A 22,653-nucleotide genomic window follows, 5' to 3' on the forward strand; every position below is an offset into this window, starting at 1 on the left:
AAAGTTGACCCAACCCAACCCAAATTGACCCCGAGGGTCGACCCTAACCCAAACAGGCAAACAATTAGGGGTTATGGTGTAGCATTTTGTCGACCCAACCTGAAAGCAACCTGGCAAAAAATGAACGCAAGTGTCTTGACCCAACCCGAATTCGACCCACCAACCTAATTGCGAGGAAGCTAGTGGACGAAAGGAGTGACTTCACCACTATAGAGAGACTGAAAGAGGCTATTTTCATGGCTATAGAGATTAGAGAGAAGATTAGTTTTACAATTTGGTTTAGCTACAACTTGCAGGTTGAGGATGAATTTGATTTGGTTTGTTGTGATTAGATGATTAAGGGTGGATTCGAAATGAGCCAAGCCAAATAGTACAAGGCTCGAACTCGGTTTGAGCTAGAACATTGAGCTCAAACTCGGTTTGAATAAAAAACTCATAAACTTGAACTCGATTCAAGAAAAAAGTTGTATAAAAATAAAAAAAATTATATATAAAAATTATTTTTTTATTTGATAGTTAAAAGATTAAAAATTATAATATTTTTATTATATATATTATTTTTTATATATATTCAAACTCGCCTCAGAAGCCGAACTCTATTAGGATCGAACTCGGCTCGTTTATTAATCGAGCCTAAGTCGAACTTTTCACTGAGAGCTCGAGTAGATCGCCAAGAATTCGACTCGCGGCCACCCTGAATTGATATACAATTTTTAATTTTCTTTTTTTTTTTTTCAATTCATCGAATTGGGATGAATTCCGAGACATCCAATCCAATTCGAATTCGAATCGGCCTCTCATTCATCCGGTCGGATTTTGGATCGAATTCGGATGGAAGAATTTTATGCCTCATCTCTCTCTCTCTCTCTCTCCAAGGAATAGGCTCTGCTCCCCATCGTTTCCCCGTTCTCTCCTCATCCAATCCAATTTAAGTGTTCTTCTGCAACCTAACCTCTCGGAGCACCGCCACCGCTTCTATCTCCTTCCCTCTCCTTTTTTTTCTCCATTTCTTTCCTTTCCTCATCCTTTTATTTATTTATTTTTCTTTTTCTAATTGCTTCGTTGTTTCACTATCAACGAACGAGCAGGATAGCAGCAGCCGAATAACATTGCTGCTCGCCATTATTATCGAACACGGAACACAGCTACTTCAACTCATTATTGAACTCTAAAACCACAACAAAGATTTACAGTCAAGTGTAGAAGAGAACCGACTCTCTCTGCTTGCATCTCGCGTTCAAGCTCGATCGGAAGTGAACCACAGAACCAGTCGCACTCTTGGGAAGGGCTTCGCACGTATGTCTTTTCTCGCGTTAAAGTACAGGTGGCGCGTCACGATTTTGTTGGGAGCAGATCCGAACTCCACTTTTGTGTACGTTCTACCCTCCATTGCTATTTAGCCGCCCAAAGTTTCAACTCGGAACTCGGAAGGTGCTCACGGCAGAAAGGGCTTATGAACAAAACGGGACAGTGGTGGTCACTCGATTGGACCTCTTTTCTTGCTTGCAGTTCATCGCGCTAGCATTAGATCGTTTACACATCCTCATATTATCGGACAATCAAAGTGAAAGGAGGGAACCAGGGGTTGTTCCATCTTCTCACTTTGCTCTAGCCCCAGAACGTAAATGGACGGCAATCTGGGTCGGCAATACATGGTCTCGTCGAAAATGAATTGAAGGTGCGTCTCCCTATCTCTTGCTTACAAGAATGTTCCTTTTTATTGTTTTAATTCCTTAGAGGTTTGTTAATCAAGGTTCAAGTATCGCCTGATATTATGTTTTGAATTGCTTCGAGTTCTCAGCTTAATTAGCATTACTGGTAATAGGTTTCTAGTTTTCCTTTTTTTTTTCCTTTTTCGTATTTATTTCATAATATATATTCTTTTCACAATACTCATATCTGTGGGGAAGTAGTCACTTTGATTCGTCTGGTAAAAATACGGTTCCGGAGTATGGTCTCTTTCCTCTTTTTCAGTGGTAGTTAAATGTGAGAACCACAGAAGGAAAACAACATAGGGGAAGGAGAAACTTTTTGGAGTTGATTTTATTTATTTATTTTTATTTTTTAAAGTTACATCAAGATGATGTCCTTGGAAATTGATTATGAGCGTTTTTTTTTTGACCTAGTCCAGAAGGAATACCCATAAGAGATTGAGCGGAAGATCCTAAATATACAAAATAGAGCTAATTATTCTGATTAATGGCATCTCCCTGTCATTAACGTAGCAACTGTCATAATGTTAATTAAAAACAAATTAACTTCTACCACATTCATATATTTGAAAACAAATAATCTTTGGACATTGCTTCATCATAGAATAACAGCAGTCATGGATTTTATTTCTTATTGGCTATGATAAAGTCAGTATCACGTCAGTGACTTTAAAACCCTCCAAGGTTTATTAAAGAAAGTCTTAATCTTGAATCCAAGTACAAATGAGTTTTAGAAACTTCAAAAATTTTTAACCATAATATATGGTGTTGTCTTGAGAATGTAAAAGGTATTTTCTTTTATTTTTTTTTGGGGGGGGGTAAGAAAAATTTATTTACCTTAAAAAGGTAAAAAAAGATAAAGCAGTTTTAGTTTAAGCCTGCAAACCTTATCGTCTTCCTCAATCAACTGAAAAAAGCTTAGACAAATGCTAATCCTAAATAACCTTCCTATAGATGCTTGACAGGCCTGTTCAGGGCCAAAGATAAAAAATTTAAGGGAAAATAAAACTAGAAAGGTAAAACAGTAAAAGCCCAATCTTGCATATATTTTTTGCTATTCTTTTATCCAACAAAACCCCTGGAACACTAGCATAGGAACCCCATTTAAATTAGTTTACAAGAAAAAAAAGAAAAAGAAATAACATTCATGGATCTTTTCATTGTAGTAATCTCACTAAAGAAGGGAAAAATAAAGCTCGTTTTACTAATCTTGGGGATTTGGATGACCCTTCTTTGGTGTCAAATTCTGGGTTTTCGACAATATTAGCCTTAATTGAACTTCTGCTTTTTAAGTCTTTCTGTTCATGAATTTTTATGAGTTAGGTTTTAACTCAAGTCAACTAAGCTTGTCCCAGCTTTATGGGGTTGGGCCAGTTGGTTACATGAACTAGATTTCAGATTTCTTAAAATGTTCAGATTGAGCTTTTCATTAACCAAATTTTAGGTTTCAAATGTTTCATATTACGAGTTTTTCATAAAAACAGGTTATAAGTTTCTTCAAATGTTTCATATCATCGGTCCTTCATGAACCAAGGTTTGGGATTTCTTCAAATATTTTAGATCACCAATTCTTCATGAACTAGGCTCTCTCTCATATGCAAGGCAAAAATACCAAGATCAACTCTTTGTTCTAATTGGGGAGGGAGATAAAGCTAGAAGAATTTTGGGTACCCAGTTTTTCTAGTTTTTTAATCTGTTTCTGCTTTTACTTTTTGTTTATTTTTTAAAATTTCAATTTTAAATAATAACTGCTTCACCAGGTTAGGTTGAGCAAACCTACCATGCGTATATGTGAAGGGTGTTCATAAAATCTACAACCATAAGGTTGTTGTATGGTTAACATTTTCCAAAAGGTCATTAGGAGAGAAGCTGTGGACCAATTGCTGACAATTTAAACACAACGATGAAAGAAAATTGTTATACCTGTTTGTCTGCCTGAGGGTAGCTTTTCTGGTGCCAAGCCTGGAATCTCCCTTCAAATTATGCCCCTCCAAAAGAATTTTGTTTAGGTATTTAATACATTACAAGGCATTAGTTGTATCTGACTAAATTAAGGTAATTGTATCTCCTTCCAGTTAGACATAGCTTCTCCTTTTGGAATAATCTTTGATATCTATCCATAAAAACGTTTAATCTACTAGTTTCATCCGTGTCCAAACCTTTAATGTACAAACATTACAGGTAGAATTGCAATTAGAGGGGGGCCCGTTGTCCTTATTTGGAGTTTTCTGTTATTGAGAATGAAGCGGGGGTATGAAGAATCTGCTTCGACCTCTTTTGGTCCACCTCAATCAAGGAGAAAACTTGATCCACAAGGTAATCTTTAGTAGGACATTTTCTTGTTTATTTAAGTTTGAATTTTTATAGGTTATTTATGAATTTTTTTCTCTTTTTATTTTTGTACTGATTTGTTTAATGTGGGAGCTTACTTTTATGGCTAGAAGGCTTAGATTTTCATATTGTGTATATATGCTTCTGTTTACATTGTCCTAGGTGATGCACTGTTTCTAGAGGATGATGAAACTACAAGGAATCTTGCACGTAAAGTGGCTGATCACTACAGCGCAAGGACAAACCAGACTTTGGAAGAGAGAGAAGCAAGTCCAATAATCCATTTAAAGAAACTCAACAATTGGGTATACTCTCATTTGCTTTTGTGGTGTAAATTTGCCTCTTCCTTCCTTTCTTGCTTTTCTGTTTGATAATTAGAAAATGATCTTTATCATTTGTCTTTTCCGCTGAATGACCTTATTCAACCTATTGGCCACATTTGTATAATTTTGTTCCCAACTTTCCAACAGATTAAAAGTGTTTTTTTTTTGATCAAACAGATTAAAAGTGTTCTAATTCATCTTTATGCTCGGAGAGGAGATTTTGTTCTTGATCTTGCTTGTGGGAAGGTATGTGCAATGCAGTTGTTTCAATCTTAAGTAGTTATTATATATCAGATAGCATGTTTTTTTTTTTTTTTAATTTTTTTCTCTTTACATCCTTTCATGTACATTAGTTTCCCTTTTATTGGAAGTTACTGCTATTTCCTTCAAAAAAAAGGAGAAAAGAAAGGAAAAAAATCAAATCTCTACATTTTGTCTTGAAGCAATAGTAGCATCCTTTTTTATGTCATGTTAATTTCATATTTATATTTCTCTTGTAATTGGCAGGGTGGTGATTTGATCAAATGGGACAAGGCAAAGATTGGATATTATGTTGGTATTGACATAGCTGAAGGATCGGTAAAGTGCTTAAGTGATCCTCTTTCTTTGTTGCCTTTTCTGTTCTTCTCTTTTTGTTTGTTACTCATTATTCCAGAAAATTGGGCATTTAATCATTTTAATGTCTAGCACTTAAGATACTATGTGAAAGCAAGTCATTTGATCTGTTTCATGCATTTGTTGGCATATATGTTTTTTGGGTGGTATTTACGTTTTTTTAATAGCTCCATGTTTCTTTAGGTGCCACATATTAGTTTATTCTGGAACATGTCATTCTTGTGCTACTCATGGCCGCTATTTTGTGTTTAGACTAAAATTTCAAGTCAAGTGACTCGAGACATTTTTTTTCTCAAGGAAAGAAATAAGAATGAAAAGTTCAATCAGTGGCTAAGGGGCTATTTGATAACAACTGAAGTTGCTGAACTAAATGAGTTGTTGCTTTATCTTTTAGTGGATAAAATAACTAAATAATAAAGTATTCAAGGATATATAATCTACCCAGCTTCAGCTTCTGCCACTAAGGAGCCCCCGGACTCCTTAAAATCTTATTCAGTAAAAGACAAAACAATAAACTTTTCAGTTCAGCCACTACAGCTGTTATCAAGTGCCCCCCCAAGTCTCACATACATCAAGGAGACAACACACTGATTAACCCAGAATTCTCCCTTTGAATTTTCTTCCTTTTGATTGTACAGATTTTCAGGCTTTCTATGTTCGGGAAATTCTTTTTTTTTTTTTTCAATCAAAAAAGAAACTCTGAATATTTTGTCAAAAAATGTGGAAAATGGATCTGTAGGATCCAACCAATTGTTAGTACCATCCTCCTTGAGTCATGGTATCTTTTTTTATTTTTATTTTTTTTTTATTTTTTGGTGATGGTGGTTGGTGTGTGGTCATGCTTTGGGATGTGGTGATAGGATTATCACTTCCAGGAATAAGATTGGCATCTGGAATAACTGAAGCTATTAATTATTTCCTTTCCCCTTTCTTAAGGAATGTGATTAACAAGAGAATCTAATGATCAAATTAAAAGTAGTTCTTGTCAGATTTATCTATAACTTGAGGTACTTAAGCTTATTTTAGAGAGAGCTGAATCTACTCGTCAACCAAAGCTTATTTTTGACAAGAGAATCTATTTGGTTGATTCCCTTTCCCCCCGGCGGAGAGGCCTCTCTTTTCTCTCTCTCTCATGCCTCTGAGTCTAAAATTTACCCTCCTTTCTAGATTTCTTTGGCAATATCAGCTGACTTGTAAAGGCTTCATCTTTGTTTTTCATAGAAAAATAAGAAAATAAAAAACTTTATGCCCAGATCTGTTAGGGAGCTAATGTCAACCTGGCATTTAACAAGCTGCAAGGTGCCAACCAGCTGGTTGGTAAGGTCTCCTGCTGGTTGTAGCGGAGACTTGGGATCGAATCCCACCTGCACCTGGGTTGGGGGATGGTCTACCCCCGTTGTGTAGCCCTTTAAAAGAAGTAAAAAAAACCTGGCATTTAACAAGCTTGATCAAAAAGGGAAGCTAATTTGGGAGTTGGTGTCTGCAGCCATTATTGGGACAGTAGTATGGGTTGAAAAAAATAGGAGAATTTTCAATAATAAATTCAGAGAAGTAAATTATCTTATCAGGAATACTGTGAGCAAGATTGGTTCCTTGGTCTCTTCCTCCAGGGAGTTTAACCATCTGTCAATGACTCATTTACTGAATTGTTAATCTTTGTGGGAAATCTGAGTTTGTATTGTGTTTCTCTTGGAGAGTGGTGGGTGTATCTAGGGAGCCACTTCTTGGGAGATTGTTGTATTGTACTGTTAAACATTTTCATGAATAAAATTACTTTACTTTTTGTTTTTATAAATATACTTCTAGATTCAACATTTCAACTTTAACCCGGGCTTGCTACATGTGCCCATCCAGGCTGCTGACTGGATACCCTTCCAATCTTCAATTTCACTCCAGAGAATAATTTCTAATCGTTCTCCAGTCTACCCATCACAAGGGCCTCAATTTTCACAATCTTTTAATTTGCGATGTAAGCTATAAGGTGTTCTAAAATCTGGTTTTGATGACATTTTGAATTTGCAAAAGAGCTGTCTTGTTATCTTAGTTATGCTTGGCTATATCTGATGGTAGATGTTGTTGTAATTAAGCTTTGTTTATTCAACAATTGTGTACAGATAGAAGACTGTCGTACACGCTATAATGGTGATGCAGACCACCACCAACGACGCAAAAAGTTCACATTTCCTGCACGTCTTATCTGTGGAGATTGTTTTGAGGTAACTGCAAATACCTATCACTTAATTGGTTCAAGTGTTTCTACTAAGCCTTGTCCCATCTATATGGGGTTGGTTAATGACTCAACTCAATTTAACAGTGCAGATCTAGGAGAAAATTTCTGGTGTGTTCTTGGGATCCCAGCCTGTAATGTAAACATGTTCTCATAGCTTCAGTTGGTTGGGTGTTACCTTGGCACCTATTAAAGTTGTATCTTTCCTTTTAATTAGTAAAATTTTTCTTCTTTACTCTTCAAAAAAAAAAAAAAAAACCTTTCTGCCATTCTTCTCTATTCTGTGCCATATTCATTGTCAGATTATGGGCCCTTAAATCATTTTTTGCTACTTAAACTCATGTTCTTTTTGGTCTGCCCTTAGCAATATTAGATCCTTGTAAAAGATCATCTTTGCACTGGTCCTGTAGATTGTCTTCTCTGCACGTGACCAAACCATCTTAGCCTACTTTCTCCTATTCTATTACCTATTAGAGTCGTTTCTAGGTTCTTTTGAACAAGTTCATTTCTGATCCTATCCTTTTTAGCTTTCCCACTCATCCATCTCAACATTCACATTTCGGCCACTCATTCATTGGACATAATGTTTCTTGACTTCCCAACACTCTGCTCCACACAACATTGCTAGCCTTGTTTATTTATTTGTTTGTTTGAGTAATGGTGAAGTTTTACTAATTGTGGTAAAATAATTTAGATATGATACAACATTGCTGACCTTGTTTATGTTATGTAAATGAGAAAGACTTGTTGATAACCATGCTTCTTACATTCTTCTCCTTTCCTAATGACCCTTAATTTATGTTTTGTTGAGGGTGCACATGTTTCATGCTATTGAACCTGTTTTGTGTTTGCATAACTTGATTAAAATGAGCTACAACCTTACCTCATACACAGTTGCAGATACTAGATACATTCTGTAACTGTACACAATGTCCATGCAATAATTGAGTTAGAATTTCTATTATTTGACTTTGTATTTTTTTAATGCTTCATACCATATGTACTTCATTATGATATACCATTAAATGTAATTGCAAGTTCTGTTGATGAATTTCAGGTTCGCTTGGATAAGGTTTTGGAAGATGATGCTCCATTTGATATATGCAGCTGCCAGGTAAATGACTTGTCATAGTCGTTATCTGTGTCGAAGTAACTAAATAGATTGTATATAGTAGAAGTGAAAGATAGTCTTCTTCAATAAATATCAGATTGAGTGGCTCAATGATCTATCTTATATATATACTAAAAGCAAAATGGGGTACAAATGAGTCCTATGCGTTCAGGAAATGAAATCTTTCAATCCCTCTACGTTGAGGAAATGGAATCTTTGTGTGTGGGGCCAGAGGAATTCGTGTGAGAGAGTTCGAGAACCTGCATCGTGTGAGAGGAATTCACGTGAGAGAGTTCGAGAAGACAAAGTTTGAGAATAGTTCGATGGACAAAGGCTAAGCACAACACTGAATAGCCCGGTGGACTGAATAGTCCGGTGGACGGTGGAGAATTGTCCGATGGACAAAGGCTAAGCACAACACTGAAATATGAATAGTCCGATGGACAATAGGCCAATGATAGCCCGATGGATGGTGGACAAAGGTTTGTACTCTAATAGTTTGATGGACAAAGGCTTTAGGCAGAATAGGCTCTAGGCTGAACCTATCAAGTAGAATATCATCCATCAATCATAGGCTCTAGGCTCTAGTCTCTAGGCTCTAGGCTCTAGGCTCTAGGCTGAACCCATCGAGTACCCCATTAACCCATCAATCTCTCTCTCTCTCTCTCTCATATCGTTACCTACCTTGCTTGACTCTCTGATTCTCTTCGTGTTGTTCTTCGGTTGATCAAAGCTTTTTTGTTTTTTTTGGAAAAATTCCCGATAAGTACCCTGTACTTTAGGCCTAGTGCCAATTTAGTACCCGAACTTTAAAACGTGACAATCTAGTACCCGAACTTTCAATTTGTGACAAATCAGTACCTGGCATTAACTCACCATCAGTCAGAACCATCACGTGAGGTGAGGTGTGACTTAAATGTTTTCATAATGCCAAAACTAACCTCCATGATAATTTTCAGACCATTTTACCCTTTTCTCTTATTTTTTCCCTTTTCCCCTTTCTCTTCAATCTAGGTTGAAGAAGGATCGAGTTCATTTTGAGCACAGTGTTCATAGGTACTAAGCGTAGCCTTTGATTCCAACCTCCACGGTAATTTTCTGACTTCCTGCTCTTGCTCGCATAGGTGGTAAGCTTCGATCAACTCCAACTTGAAGGAATGACAGAGGACAGGAGAGGAGAGGAGATTGTTCACGTGTAGGTTGAATGAACGGCAAAGAAGGTGGTAAGCTTTAAACTCCTAACGTCTAATCAATTTCACAAATTAGCTATTGTGCTAGAGTGGCTGCCTGTCAGGTTGTCTGTTATGAGAGAGCGCAAGGTCCAATTCTGAGCATTGATGAGGGCGAGGAGCCTGCCGACTTTTGGGATGCTCTGGCTAGTGTTCCACTTCTTAGTGATGATCTTGACAAAGTGGCTGACAAACTTGATTTTTCTGCTGGTAAGGATCAGGTTGCAGTGGCAATTTGTCTTGGGGTTGGTGGGAAGAAGGTGGATGAATATGATTTGGACTATGAGATTTTCTAGAAGGCGCTTTCGGGTGGTGTGGTTATACAGAGAAAAAGAACCTAATTTTTCAAGTTGAAAAAGTCCCTTTCCCTAATTTTCTTCCTCTTTTTCATTTGATTTGTTTCGAGGGGAAAGGTGGCTGTTTATGAAGTATATATGTAGGAAAAGAAATGGATGTGCAGCAAGAACTGGATGGGGATTGGTACATTGTCTAGGAAGAAATGGATGTCCAGCAATAAATGTCTCTGCTTTTCGTCTGATTAGTGTTGGCCATTGGTACGTTGCCCAACAAGAAATGGATGGGGATTGGGGAAATTTTGATTTTTTGACAAATGGTTATGAAGTATATATGGAAAGAAAGTGTGAATTAAGGCTCTCCATCACTTCATAACGGTCTCACCTGTGTCTATGTAATTCGATCAGTTTGTTTACTCAGATTCATCTGGAGCTCTCTACAGAAGTTACAGCCAACAAGTTGACAGAAACAGCTTGGCCAAACACAGTAGTTGCACAACTGGACCTTGAACCCTCTAAGAAAAACCAAATTTTGCCGGAGGCATCAGAGATGGTGGGACCAAAAGGTTCAGTAGCAATAGCTTCATATAGGCTGATAAAAAAATCCCTAAAAATCTTGCATTAAAATCAACCAGAAGTCAATAAATACAGTAAAAAAGCATAGAGAATAATAGAAAAAAGAAAAAAACTACCCTAGTCGTCTCTTCCGACACTGGCAACAAGGGGTTGTCTTCTTCGGCAACAGTTGAGTTAGAAAAAGGGGTACCATTATCAGATGTGATTTCTTCCTGCAATTTCTTCCACAATACACGGAGCAGATCTCCGTACGAGCTGTCTGGTTTGTCACTCGTCGATTTTAACTTTTCCGGCGTCGCATTCTAGTTGACGTTACCGGCGTGTGGAACTGCTTTCTTCGAACTTCAGGTAATAGAGTGGGTGAACAGTGGTTCCCACTTGCAGAGAAAGGATTATAGATGGGGTCATTTTCGTCATTTGAAAAAATAGTTCATACATTCATCAAACCTGCAGGTGGGTAATTATGTCTTTTTGCATTTTGACTGGCGGTGAGTTAACGCCAGGTACTGATTTGTCACAAATTGAAAGTTTGGGTATTAGATTGTCACGTTTTAAAGTTCGGGTACTAAATTGGCACTAAGCCTAATGTACAGGGTACTTATCGGGAATTTTCCCTTTTTTTTAAGCTGTCGGTGTTGTTCTTCATTCAAGGAGGACGTTCTTTTTTTCCCGTTTTCTTCTACGTTGGCCGTTGGTGCATTTGGCATGCCATTTTTTCTGTTTTCTTCTGGTCTCGGTTGCATTGTGGTTTTCTTATGCTAATATTTTTTCTCTTGTTGTTTTGTCTCGAGGGTCTGCTGATGCTGGTTGGTGGCAGTGGTGGTGAGTTTGGTGGGTTCTCTACTTCGGTGCTTTTTCAGGCTCGGTTGTGCTACGGTGGGGAACAACACCGTTGATGGTGCGGTTCCCTATCGTCTTTGGGCGTTCGGTGGCAGTTCGATAGTGACCCTAGGTGTTCAGTCGCTTCTCTGCTCCTCACTTTTCTTTTCGCTTCTCTAATTTCATTTACCTCTTGCTTCTTCCTCTTGTTTCTCTAATCTCTTTCCCTCTTTCTTATCTAACTTTTAATGTTTCTTCACATGGTGTAGTTGGATCAAGCAGTGGTTGGGTTGGCGTTCTTCTATGGGTTTCGTCTCTGGTTTCCAGTGGGGGGTTAATTAGTGGTGATGATGAGTTGAACTTGTCCTCCTTGCTCCTTTTTTTTTTAATTTTTCTTTCTTTCTCTTTTCCTTCTCCCATTTCTTTTTTCTTTTTCTTCTTCTTCTTCTTCTCTCTTTAGCTGCCCTTTCTCCTTCTCATCATCTTTTCTTCCCCAAGTCTTCTTTGTTTTCTCTTTTTTCCTCATTCCTTCACTTCTTTTTTATTTTTCTTCTTTTTTTTTCTTTTCTTCTTTCTTTCTTTCTTCTTCTTAAAGGTGATTTGGTTGCTTGGTCGACAAAGTTATCGTGGGTTTTGGCCGGAAGATACAAAGATTGATCAGGTTCCCATCATTGTTATGGTGTATTTGATTTTGTTGTGGCTAGGTAGCATTGTGGTGATACTTGGTTGTTGTGTTTGATTTTGGTGTGTGTAATCTTCTTTGTTTTCTCTTCAATTCCAGAATTAACTTTCATCGGATACTTCTCTAGTTTTTTAATGTATTCCTTGCAAAATCTTCCCCACCCAAGAAAGACAAGTACACTGCCCCAAGGATTTACTAACTTCCACCTCTATATCTACCACCCTTTCTAGATTTATTGTTTCGTTAATCTGATGCGTTTCATCTAAGACCACCTTCTCCATTTGGTCATTTTCTTCCTTTGATTCACCTTTTCCAGATACTATTGAGGGTTGAACAAATGTTAAACATGGAGGCATGACGTTAGGTGTTCCACTAATAATATGCTTTCAAATTTAATTTTTATGACCTGCAGTAAAACCAGGGCAAGTATCCACTTTATAATAGTATAGATTATCTTCAATCTTCATGAAGGTAGAGCCTTACCAACTACTGTATATTAGAGTTGAATGTTTTTCAATAATGGTCAGAAATGCTTTTATTATTGAAAAGAAAACAGAGTACCCTACCATGTAGCAAGCTAATTGATAGGGAACATAAATTTCTGGTATATAAAACAACATAAAGATAAGGAACAAACAAACATAAAACATACTTTTAGGTGCACCTAGGCGCACAAGCAAGGCACATTTTAGGGTATGCGCCTCTCCTAGGTCCTAGGCGCAACCCTTTCAAAAGGCGTGCGTCTGATGCACCTTGCATGCTTGAAAATGTTTTATATGTTTGATTTTATTTTTAAATTTTCATTTGAATATGCTTTACATGTTATGTTTATGTATTTTAATTTTAGGTAATTTTTTTTTTAAAACATTTATTTTAAAATTTAAGTTTATATTTTTTATCAATATTATGTTTACTATATATATATTTTTTATTTTTTTGGCATTTTTTGAATTTTCTGACATTTTTAGCTTTCTTTTTTTGTATTTTTGTGCCTTGCTTCAAAAAGCCGTGTGCCTCACCTTGCACTTCGGGCACAAATTGGCCCCTGCGCCTTGCGCTTTTAAGACACTAAATCAACCAAGGAATTATTTGATCTTGAAAAAGACCTTAATGTGCTGTTCAAGATGGAAGCTAGTGCCTTTTTCTCTTTAGGCTCCGTTTGTTTGCTGGTATTTAGTGGGGGGGGTACGTTGGTCAACCAATAAGTTGACTATGATACTTGCATTTGTTTGCTGCTATATTGGGTTCCACAATTACCGAGGATACCATAGAGTATTGGTTACTTGAGTAATTGATACCCTCTTGCAAGGGGGTAAACAACTTACTTGCACGCCGATAAATGCTTTCTCCCTCCCATTGCTCTCTTTACCCAGGTAACTTGTATCGTACAAGAACACTGGAATCTCACTTACCTGGGCATGTTTTATCTGGGATACACTTGCCTAGGTAAATGTACTTACCCAACTAAGTAAAACGAATGTGACTTTAAGTATAAATCCAAGAGATCAAGGACCTTACAACTGAAGACTAGGGGTGCAATTGAGTTGAGCTCGAGTTCGACTAAAATACCATTAAGCTCGAGCTTGACTCAATTAAATATTCGACGAGCTTGAGTTTGGCTCGAAAATGAATACAATGAAGACAGTTTTCTGTTACAATTGATCAAAGCTTCATTAAGTCCTAAGTCATGTGTGCATAGGACTCGTCTAACTGGACCATATACATGCCTCATTCCAATGACGGGGTGGATCAATATAATGTTTGCACCAAGGATAAGACAGACAAAATAGATACATGCTCAGACAAGGAAAACCAGCATATATGAGTCACCTCTGGGGAGAAGAATGACAGACTCTAGAGTGAAACAAGGCCTAAGCAACAAAAGGGAAACGATTTGGTTGCGGAACAGGTATTTGAGAAGAATGCAGTATTTGAGCTTGAAAGGATTAGTGATCTTAATGGAAAAAGGAAGAATAGTGAAGGTCATCCGGATGCGGTTAAAAGATTTAGACAACAAAAGTTAAGTAGATCTGTGCTAGTCTTGAAGGTGTTTGATAGATTGAAAAGGGGTTCACTTGGGATTGGAATCAACAAGAGGGTTAAGAAGAATAGAAGGCTTGTCAAGTAAAAGAAAGAGAATGTTTAGTTCAATTTCAGAAGGGTGGGGTAAGCCTTGCTTGTTTGTAAAGGGTTCCTGGGCCGGATTTTGTTAGGTTGTTTAAAATGTTGCGAAATGTCGGAAATGTCGCCCGACATATGTTGGTGTTGAGACCCAACGACATAAATTTTACATGAATTAAAAAAAATACAATATGTCGGTCGATATTTCGACCATATCGTTCCAAAAAACAAAAAAATATATAATATATCGAAATATTTCCAAGTATATGTCGACAACTCAGCATATATTTGAACTACAAACATCTCATATCAAACAAAAAGAGACGTTACAGAAAACACAGAAAACACAAAAACTACATCAAAAAAACATGACTGTTACAAAAGACACAAATTACAGTTGCGCCCAGAACAATGTTTCCCTGTTTGTCCCTTGTTTTGCTAAGACATCAGCAAAAGCATTAGCTGATCTCCCAACCCACTGTGCTGTTACAGACATATTCCTTGTCAGCCATTTGAATTTCTTTATCTCCTTCTTGTAGTCCCACGTGACATTCTCCAGATTATTTAACCCGTTCACCACTGACTTAGAGTCCCCTTCAACCAGAAGTTGCTCCACACCCATTTCTTTTGCAAGAATTATTCCTTGTATTGCAGCTAACAGCTCTGCCCTAATAGAGTTACCAACATCTAAAGGGCCAGAGTATAGTAAGACAGCCTCTTGAGTCTCATTCCTCAGTACACCTCCCAAACTAGAGGGACCTGGGTTGCTCTGGCTACTTCCATCAAAATTCAGCTTCAAAGAACTGTGAAGAGGGGGGACCCAGCTTGTCATTACCTTTATCTTCTCTATCACTATTTATATCTTAATAAAATTTCTTCTTTATTTATCTTCAATATATATATATATATCACCTCTGTCATTGTCCAACTTTTTGTTTGTTTGTTTGGTTTTAATTTATCTAATTTATTCTAGGATCTAGAAAGTTGGTAAGACTGTAAAAGTCTTGTTTCTGAAGTCAAATTAGTAGTTGTCCTGTTTCTTTTATACAGATAGAAGTTGATAATTTGCTTTTTGTTATTTAGCCGGTGACCTTTGAATGCTATAATTAGATTTTTGAAATTTACTAGGAGTCTTGTTAAGAATATAATCATAGAAATTTGTAAATCACTAAGTCAGACTTCAAAGTTCTATGGATTACTGATCTTTATTTTGTTTTTGTGTGTGTAGAACTCAATTAGTTATATTGAGTTTTCTTGAATGCACTCTTTCTACCATGTTGAGAGGGTGCTATAGATCCAATTAATTGACCATATTTATCAGGTATCAACTATATAATCAACTTGAACTTGATATAAGTGACTTTTAGGTAATAATTCTTTCTTCTATTCCTTAAGTTTTGGGGATTGGTTCTATAACCTGTTTGTTAAAAACTTAACACAGATAACTGGTCTTCCCACTTATTTTATCTTTGACAAGTTCTCTAAAAGAGTTAGTATGGATGTCTTTGATGGGTTTATTGATATTTTCATAGACTACCGTAAGGCCATTTGAGGTAGATTTAACAATTAATGTGTTTAAACCGAGAATATGGCATGTTTCTTTCTCATGAGTTGGCTTAGGGGATAAATATGGTTTCATGGGGCTAGTTTACTGACTCAAAGCTGCATGGGGTAGGGTTGCATTGAATGTACGGTGATGGATGGATGAATTGAAAATAGATCCAAAGCATCATCCAGAGCAGTGTATAATAAATAAATATAATTTCATGGGGCTAGATTACAGGTTTACAGCTGCATGGACTAGGGTTGCATTGAATGTATGGATGAATTAAAAACAGATCCAAAGCATCCAGAGCAGTGTATAATAAATAAATAGGAAAAAATGGAAAGAGATAAAAACATAAGAACTAAGGGTCCATTTGGTTCCCTGGAATAGGGGCCTGGAATCGAAATCAGAACACCCCATTCCGATTCCAACCGTTTGTTTGGTCGGAATGGGATTCCGATTCCCATTCTTGGTGGAATGGGATTCCCCCGTATGGGGGAATGGCCGTTCCAGGCTCACTCCTTGGGAATGGGATTCCCATTCCAGAGTCTGTCAAGTAGTAAAGAACTCCTGACTAAAAAACCCATAAACCCTAATATTAATAAAATAATAAAATATGTGATCCTGACCGTGAACCAAACAACAGACCCTAAGAGATAGATAGGAAGTGGTGCGCCACTATTTCTACTAATGTGAAACTTTGAGTGGATTAACACAAGCCAACTTTAACCTTTTATCAGAGTAAAAAGATGAACTTAAGAGAAGTATGTTATCTCTTAGTTGCCTGTAGTGACATGCTTCAACTAGTTATAGTAGAGGCATTACATGAATGTTGGTTAGCAATTCAACATTCTTGGTAAATCCTACTAAAACTCAAATTATATTTCCTAATCCAAACTATTTTCCAAAACAATTCTGTATTGGCTTGAGTAAAAGTATAAATGTGAGCTTATTGCTGCACATACTAAATTGAACAAAGGACATATGTCCTTAAAAATGCACTCTGCTTAAAACCAAGCCTATGCTGGTTAAAGCCAAGCCTAAAGACATACATCCTACTTAAAACTACTTATTGCTTGCACTTACTAAATAAAGCTTCTTTCAAAAAAAAAGAAAAAATGTAGAAAAAAAGGGCATATATCCTACTTAAAAGTACATTCCACTCAACCCCTCCACCTGTTCTCTTTTAAATGGATATCACCCTTAAACTTTTTACATTTTTGTCCATAACTTTTTGTGCAATTCATTAAAGATCTAAGCTACAAGTTTAGGCTGTCTGCACATATTGTTCCATGCAATGTTGGTGTGACATGAGGCGCTCCACTACCTTGAGGAATGGGGTGTAGTGATAAATTGATAATGCAAGAGGCATAGCCTCCTGAAGAGGAGGGGGGGTGGGGTGGAGGAGGAGGAATAGGAAGGTTAAGGACAAGGCAGAGTGCATATGCCTTCAGTGCCTTTTGAAACACTTCCATGAACCAGTATGGATGTGATTGGCAGGGGATCTTCATAGTTCATGGGATAGTATGTCTTATAGTTACTAAGGGAATAGTATTTTCTTTTAATATTTGTATGAAACATAAGCTGACGCATAATGTTTAGCAGTTTGCCCTACATTACTCATGGTCTACGGAGACACGTGCACGGCGGGCATTGGCCAATGTCTCGGCATTACTTCGTCCAGGAGGCATCTTTATTGGAACAATGCCAGATGCAAATGTTATTGTCAAAAAGCTCAGAGAAGGTATGTATATATTGTATAATGTGGTTTTGCTTTCTTTTTGCTCGAGTGAATCTATGGTTTTCTCTCCGATACCAGTTATTGGTTTTGTTTGAAAAGAAACTCCATAATGTTGTAGTGGTGATGATGTAGAAAGATTGTTTTTAATAATGCAATTCATGATAAAATCTGAAATTTGTCTGAATGCCATGAAAGTCTTTCCTTTTTTAGGTGGATGTCTTGGCTAGGTCATAATAAAAGTTAAGGCTTAATCAAGGTTCTAAATATCGATACGCTCGATACACCGGTAGGGGCATATCAATACGCCCGAATGCCATGAAAGTCTTTCCTTTTTTTTTTATTTTTTTCAAAATCGGTTCAGGGGTTCGGTTTAAGGCTCCTCCACCCCCTGAACCGGTCAGAACCCCGCTGTAGGGGCGTATCGGGGAGCTCCTGAAACGATAATCGGACGATACGTGTCGATACTTTGAACCTTGGGCTTAATAAATGATTTGGAGTAAGGGAACAGTTGGTATTATTAATTACTACCATATTGGTTTAACTTATAGCTTGTTTTGGTCCCATGACAAATGTAGTAATTTAATTTCAGTTTTCAGTAGTGCTTGAACCCACAACATTATCATAAATAATGGAGTGGTTTCTACTTCTCAAGGTAAGAACTGAAATTGTATTATTGATAAAAAAACCCTGAAATTGTATTCATTTCTTGGTATGATGAAACGATCTCATTTGTAACTTAACAATTGGAAATGCCTCTGTTTAGAGAGTTATTTAATTGAAAACCACAGGGGAAATTGTTTCATTTCAGGTAGGTAAGCATGCTTGTTCATGGATCATTTTAAGAAGTATTCATTTAATGGGTTAAAATATGGTATTCAAAAGGACTAAAGAGATCCATCACGTCAATATCAATATACTACCAAATTATTTAAACATTTGATCCTTCAAAAAAAAAAAAAAAGACTATGAGGTTGAGTTTGTTTACAATGGTTCAAACCTCTAATAGTTCTTAGTATAATTTACTATATTAAATCTTCTGCTTGAGCTGCTCTGTCTAACCATATATGCAATTAGTCAATAATCTCTTATTTCCTTAACTTTAATCCTGTTAGATAACCTGTCATGTATATGGTGCCTGCTGAGCAGTAATTGCCATTCTTTTTGAATATACCATGGAAAGACTTGCATCTGGGAACTGTTTGTACTGGATTGTTTTGAAGATTTTGAAATAGTTCTTTCTACAATATATGCTACATGAAATCTTGCTATTGATCCCCTGTCTGATCATATGCATTAGTTCGTACTCTTATTTATATATTAACCTTGAAGTCTGTCAGATGAGAAATACCTACTTAATAGCAATTGCCATTCTTATTGTGAGTATGCAGTGGAAGGACTTGCATTTGGGAATAGTGTGTACTGGATTCGTTTTGGTGAGGAATATTCTGAAAAGGTGATTTATCTTGTACTGTGACTATACCATCACGCAGAACATCTTTGTAATTTCTATATACATGTACTGATGGCAACTTCACTGTTCTGTGGTTCAGAAGTTTAGGTTTTCCAACCCCTTTGGTATCAAGTACAATTTCCACTTAGAGGTACAATGTTGATTTCTGTATTTTGTCCACTCTCTATTGTCTCTAAACTCTATTGCTAATAATGATTATAGTTGCTCCCCTGGAATGGCTTTTATCCTGTGTTTTAGTTAATCAGCCCTGACTAGTAGATTATGGATCTGACTTCTGATTTTCAAAATGATTTTTCATTGCATGCTTGAATTATCCAATCTAAGCCATATGTTAGAAAAATCTGACTCTGGCAATATATTTCACTTCTAATATTTTAGTAACCTGATGGTTGTATTTTATGGTAAATAGTATCCCACTATTTCTCCATCTATGCTGCTCATTTTGTTATAATTGCTTCATTAATTTCTAACCTTTAGTGTCTCTGCAGGATGCTGTTGATTGTCCAGAATGCATTGTCCCCTTCCATGTATTCAAATTGCTGGCTGATGAGGTTTACACTTTGACCTTGGGATTTTTTTTTCTTGTCCCTTTTCTTTATGTATTTCACCAAAACATGTTTTCTGGTATTTGCGTTCTTGCTTTTGGGGTAGGTTCCTTTTACATGTTTAGCAGAGATAGGAGAGGAGATTTTTGTGTTCTTTGGTCTTCATATTTGTCTCTCCGGAGAATCTATTCTTCTACCTCATTACCCCAGCCTATTTGTTTTCATATGGATGATGGATGGGTACAGTAGACATATGGCGGCGGGTGTGAGGTATGAATTTATGAAGATTGAAATTGCATAGGAGAGGAGATGGTTAAAGATTCCCCTACCAAAAACCCTAGTTGATTTGTATATTTGGATTTTGCAGTGGAATACTACCACCTAAGTTTTACTATTATCTCTGATGTGCAAGAGCTACTAAAAATATGCTACAATGCATAAAGTTTCAACATTGATACAGCTTTCTTGCATTTGCTTTTGCAGTATGACTTGGAACTTGTTTTTGTCAAGAACTTTCATGAATTCGTAGATGAGTACTTCAAAAAGCCAGAATTTACTGAGCTAATGCGGAGACTTGGTGCCTTGGGTGATGGAAACAAGGACAACAGTGAGTAGAGTTCTTACTCTCTTAAACATACATGCCTATCTTGTCAGTTATTACAAATTTGAACTATTGATTTAGGCATCAATAATCTGGTGTTGAGTGAGGCTTGACATTTTTTTCTTTGTTTATTGTGTTTGGAATTATTGTTCTACATCTTCACAGATTGTCTGAACTATTCTGTGAATACATTAGGTAGTTTAGTGAATACTTGTAGCTTGATCTTTTTGCAAATCCAAGCTGTGTTTAACCATTTATTTGTTTTTTGTAACATGAAGGCACGCTATCACAGGATGAGTGGGACGTAGCTTACCTATATTTGGCATTTGTCTTGAGAAAGGTAATTAGGATTTTGAAATCTCATAGTAATTGGTTTTTATCTTTTTTTTTTTTTTGAGAAGGTAAAGTATAGGAATTTATTAAAAGAACAGAAAAAGAAGGGAGAATGCACAGCAGAGCTCAGCAAGCCCACATACAAAGCCAGCTAGCTCAAATCCCCACCATCAAAGCTAAAAGAATCAGAAAATACACCCCTCCACAACCTACCAACACCAAAAAAAGACCAAAAATGCTCCCAAAACTGAAGCTGCACCATGAAACAGCTATCACTCAACCACCAACCATGCAACCCCAACAAGCTACAATAAAACCTGGCTTGGGACTCAAGACTGCTATCTTTCTACCCCTACCACCTTTTCCAATTTCCTTTAAGCCTGGTAGACTTTCCATGCTATCCAACTTGAAACCAGAATCATCACTCCAGTCCGATTCTTGCTGCCTCTCAACATCAAGGTGCTTCGTCATCTTAGAATGGGCTTCTTGATCTGTGGTTTCCTTACTTTATACCTAGAACATATGCTGCTTGAAGCTTTATCTCTACATAGTAATTGATTAATTCATCCATACAACATCAATCATGAGAGGCTTCTGTAAAGGGATCGAAATTGAAGCAGTCTAATTGTTTTATCTATAATGCCCCCGATCTGTCATTGTGCTAATTTGAATGTGTTGACTAGGTGTTTCTCTATTCCCAATGGACAGAACTAGGTGAACCCAGTTAAGTCACCAAGTGATTAAGCAGTTGCAACTGTCGTCTTCCTTTTACACATGTTACCGCCCTTGTTAGATAAATTATATAGTATTACTGATACAATAAGTTTATGTTTTGTTTCATAAGCGTTTGAGTTGTGAAAGAGGGTTCAAAGGTTGCCAGATATCAAAGGAAAGTATATTTGAGTGGACCAGGGTTTACAAAGAAAAGAATGCCCGCATCTTTTTAATATTGAAAAATATTCCGTACCTCTAATCTTACGTCAATCTTCATTTTGTATAGAGAGATTTTTATAAAATCACATCAGTGCCCCACAGCCACAGGGTGCACCCCACGGGCGCATCTCAGCGTGCATTGGGAGATGTTTCCGATACACGGATGGGATGTGCTGTGGGGCGCCGATATGAACTCGATTTTTACAGACAGCTGAACTCCTTTTCTCCATGCCACAGGAATGGTGGGTTCGTTTAAAATATATAATGTAATACCAATGTTTTTCAGGGGCCCTGCTGTCTGTAGCATAGAGCAAAAGCAACTGAGCTGCCGATCCCATGCACATTCCTGAAACCCAGAGCCCCTTAAACATGATTTTAGAAACCATATGTGATTGGATATTATATTATATGCATCATGCTGAGCTAATATTTTGTGCTAATTTCAGAGAGGCCAACCAGACCGCACACACCGGAACAACGACAACAGAGGAAACAAGGGACAGATGCAAATATCAAAGGGCGACATCAGGTATGTTAGCAGCGAGGACTGACGGGAAATGATGTTTTTATTGGACTTAAAAGGACCATCCAAACACAGGACAAATAATTAGTGTCACATGGAATGGGGAGGCTACCGGACTGGTGGCGGGTGATACCTCCGTCGCTTTTTCTGTGATTGGAGAGATTTTTGGAGTTGGAATTATTCAGTTTTGTAGAATTGCAATAAGTACTTGTAGCACTGAAAAAGCAGCACCAAAGCAAAAAATATAAACACAATTATTCCATGTATGCATGTTCTCTTTGTTTTTTTTTTTTTTTGGTCACGGCACCTATTCCCATGTCTCGAGTTCGACTCAGAAGTCAGAACAGACAAACGACATCAGACTTCTTACAGGAAATCGGATTAAGTTCGGTCTTGAATCATCTTATTTGGTCACAAGTTCATAGGGGCCTTTCGTGTTTTGGCCGGCATAGTTTGGTTAGGTATGGTGTAGTGACTGTAGTCCTTTCCATCTGGTCTGATTTGGGAGTCTGCCTATTGAAAATAATGTTTATTCTTTGTTTGATAATTCATGACAATGGAGAGACTGAGGATGCCGCCCATAGAAATAAAGTAGGGTGGGCAAAATGGATGGATCCATTTGGTGTCTTACTCGGGGGTAGTCCATCCCCAACCCAGGTGCAGGTTAGATTCGATTCCAAGTCTCTGCAGCGATCCGCAGGAGACCTTACCAACCAGTTGGTTGGCACCTTGCTTTACATTCAAAATAAAAATTTTACAAGGCAGTCGTTAGAAAAGTGATGGATGGAAATGTATTTGATGAAATGGATGAATGAAAAAATTATATATAAGGAAATGGGTGCTCTTTGCATTCAGGAAATAGAATTTACTCATGCAAGTAGATCTCATGTGCAAGCACCCATTTCCTATAGATAATAATAA

General features: G+C 37.2%; 1 protein-coding gene across 5 annotated transcripts; it reads left to right on the forward strand.

The window, feature by feature from the left end:
• The first annotated feature begins 629 nt into the window (after positions 1-629).
• Positions 630-21,998, forward strand: LOC104594901 (mRNA capping enzyme family protein). 5 transcript variants are annotated; one of them, XM_088898083.1, is made up of 15 exons: positions 630-1,678; positions 3,952-4,028; positions 4,206-4,348; positions 4,544-4,612; positions 4,874-4,945; positions 7,096-7,197; positions 7,296-7,319; positions 8,266-8,322; positions 17,188-17,329; positions 18,715-18,779; positions 18,877-18,927; positions 19,286-19,348; positions 19,826-19,949; positions 20,222-20,283; positions 21,656-21,998. In XM_088898083.1, exons 2-15 carry the CDS (start codon positions 3,953-3,955, stop codon positions 21,758-21,760), a joined length of 1,155 nt encoding a protein of 384 aa, XP_088754209.1. In that variant the 5' UTR covers positions 630-1,678; position 3,952; the 3' UTR covers positions 21,761-21,998. The 5 variants fall into 5 exon arrangements, with proteins under 5 accessions (XP_088754209.1, XP_010253749.1, XP_010253750.1 ...); XM_010255447.3 differs by having other exon boundaries at positions 633-1,678; positions 3,894-4,028; XM_010255448.3 differs by having other exon boundaries at positions 634-1,678; positions 3,894-4,028; positions 17,191-17,329.
• The last annotated feature ends 655 nt before the right edge of the window (positions 21,999-22,653 follow it).

The sequence above is a fragment of the Nelumbo nucifera genome, chromosome 2 (assembly GCF_055504915.1).
Source record: "Nelumbo nucifera cultivar China Antique chromosome 2, China Antique-T2T, whole genome shotgun sequence".
NCBI lineage: Eukaryota > Viridiplantae > Streptophyta > Magnoliopsida > Proteales > Nelumbonaceae > Nelumbo > Nelumbo nucifera.

Excerpts from the sequence above, each read along its gene's own strand:
- LOC104594901 (XM_088898083.1), top strand. The coding sequence starts at position 3,953 with ATGAAGCGGGGGTATGAAGAATCTGCTTCGACCTCTTTTGGTCCACCT. Across the intron at positions 4,613-4,873 it reads TTGATCTTGCTTGTGGGAAG|GGTGGTGATTTGATCAAATG; the intron begins GTATGTGCAATG and ends TGTAATTGGCAG. Across the intron at positions 7,198-7,295 it reads TCTGTGGAGATTGTTTTGAG|TGCAGATCTAGGAGAAAATT; the intron begins GTAACTGCAAAT and ends TCAATTTAACAG.